General features: G+C 54.7%; 1 protein-coding gene across 1 annotated transcript; it reads left to right on the top strand.

The window, feature by feature from the left end:
- Window positions 1-187: 187 nt before the first annotated feature.
- On the top strand, window positions 188-661 carry HOXA11 (homeobox A11; the record flags this gene model as incomplete). Its single annotated transcript, XM_010145068.1, has 1 exon — window positions 188-661. A coding segment is annotated over exon 1 (474 nt), but the record flags the coding sequence as incomplete, so codon positions are not given.
- Between the last annotated feature and the right edge of the window lie 4 nt (window positions 662-665).

Raw genomic sequence — 665 nt, 5'->3', positions numbered from 1 at the left:
CCGCCCCCGCCGCTCGTCAATGTCAACGTCGGGCCACGTGACCGCACCTCCCTGCCGCCGCCGGGGAGAGCTTTCCACGTCAGCTTACGTCTCCCCATCTCTTACTTCACGGATCTGCTTCAAAGAGGCAGCTGCGTTAGAGAATCATGTTAAGCTCAGCTAATGCGGAGAAGCCGAGGTAGCCCTAATGATGGATTTTGATGAGCGTGTTCCTTGTTCCTCTAACATGTATTTGCCAAGTTGTACTTACTACGTCTCGGGTCCTGATTTTTCCAGCCTCCCTTCTTTTTTGCCCCAGACCCCGTCTTCTCGCCCTATGACATACTCCTACTCCTCCAACCTACCCCAGGTTCAACCTGTGAGAGAAGTTACCTTCAGGGAATATGCCATTGATCCCTCCAGTAAATGGCACCCCAGGAACAATCTGCCCCACTGCTACTCCGCAGAGGAGATCATGCACAGAGACTGCTTGCCTGCCACCAACACTGCTAGCATGGGCGAGATGTTCGGCAAAAACACAGCTAACGTCTATCACCCCAGCACCAACGTCTCCTCCAATTTCTATAGCACGGTGGGCAGGAACGGGGTCCTACCCCAGGCTTTCGACCAATTTTTCGAGACGGCTTATGGCACGGCGGAAAACCTGGCCTCGGCGGACTACCCGG

The sequence above is a fragment of the Buceros rhinoceros genome, unplaced genomic scaffold, assembly GCF_000710305.1.
Source record: "Buceros rhinoceros silvestris isolate BGI_N320 unplaced genomic scaffold, ASM71030v1 scaffold21600, whole genome shotgun sequence".
NCBI lineage: Eukaryota > Metazoa > Chordata > Aves > Bucerotiformes > Bucerotidae > Buceros > Buceros rhinoceros.
Note: the sequence above shows the minus strand (reverse complement) of the source record. Positions and strands in the feature narration are given on the sequence as shown.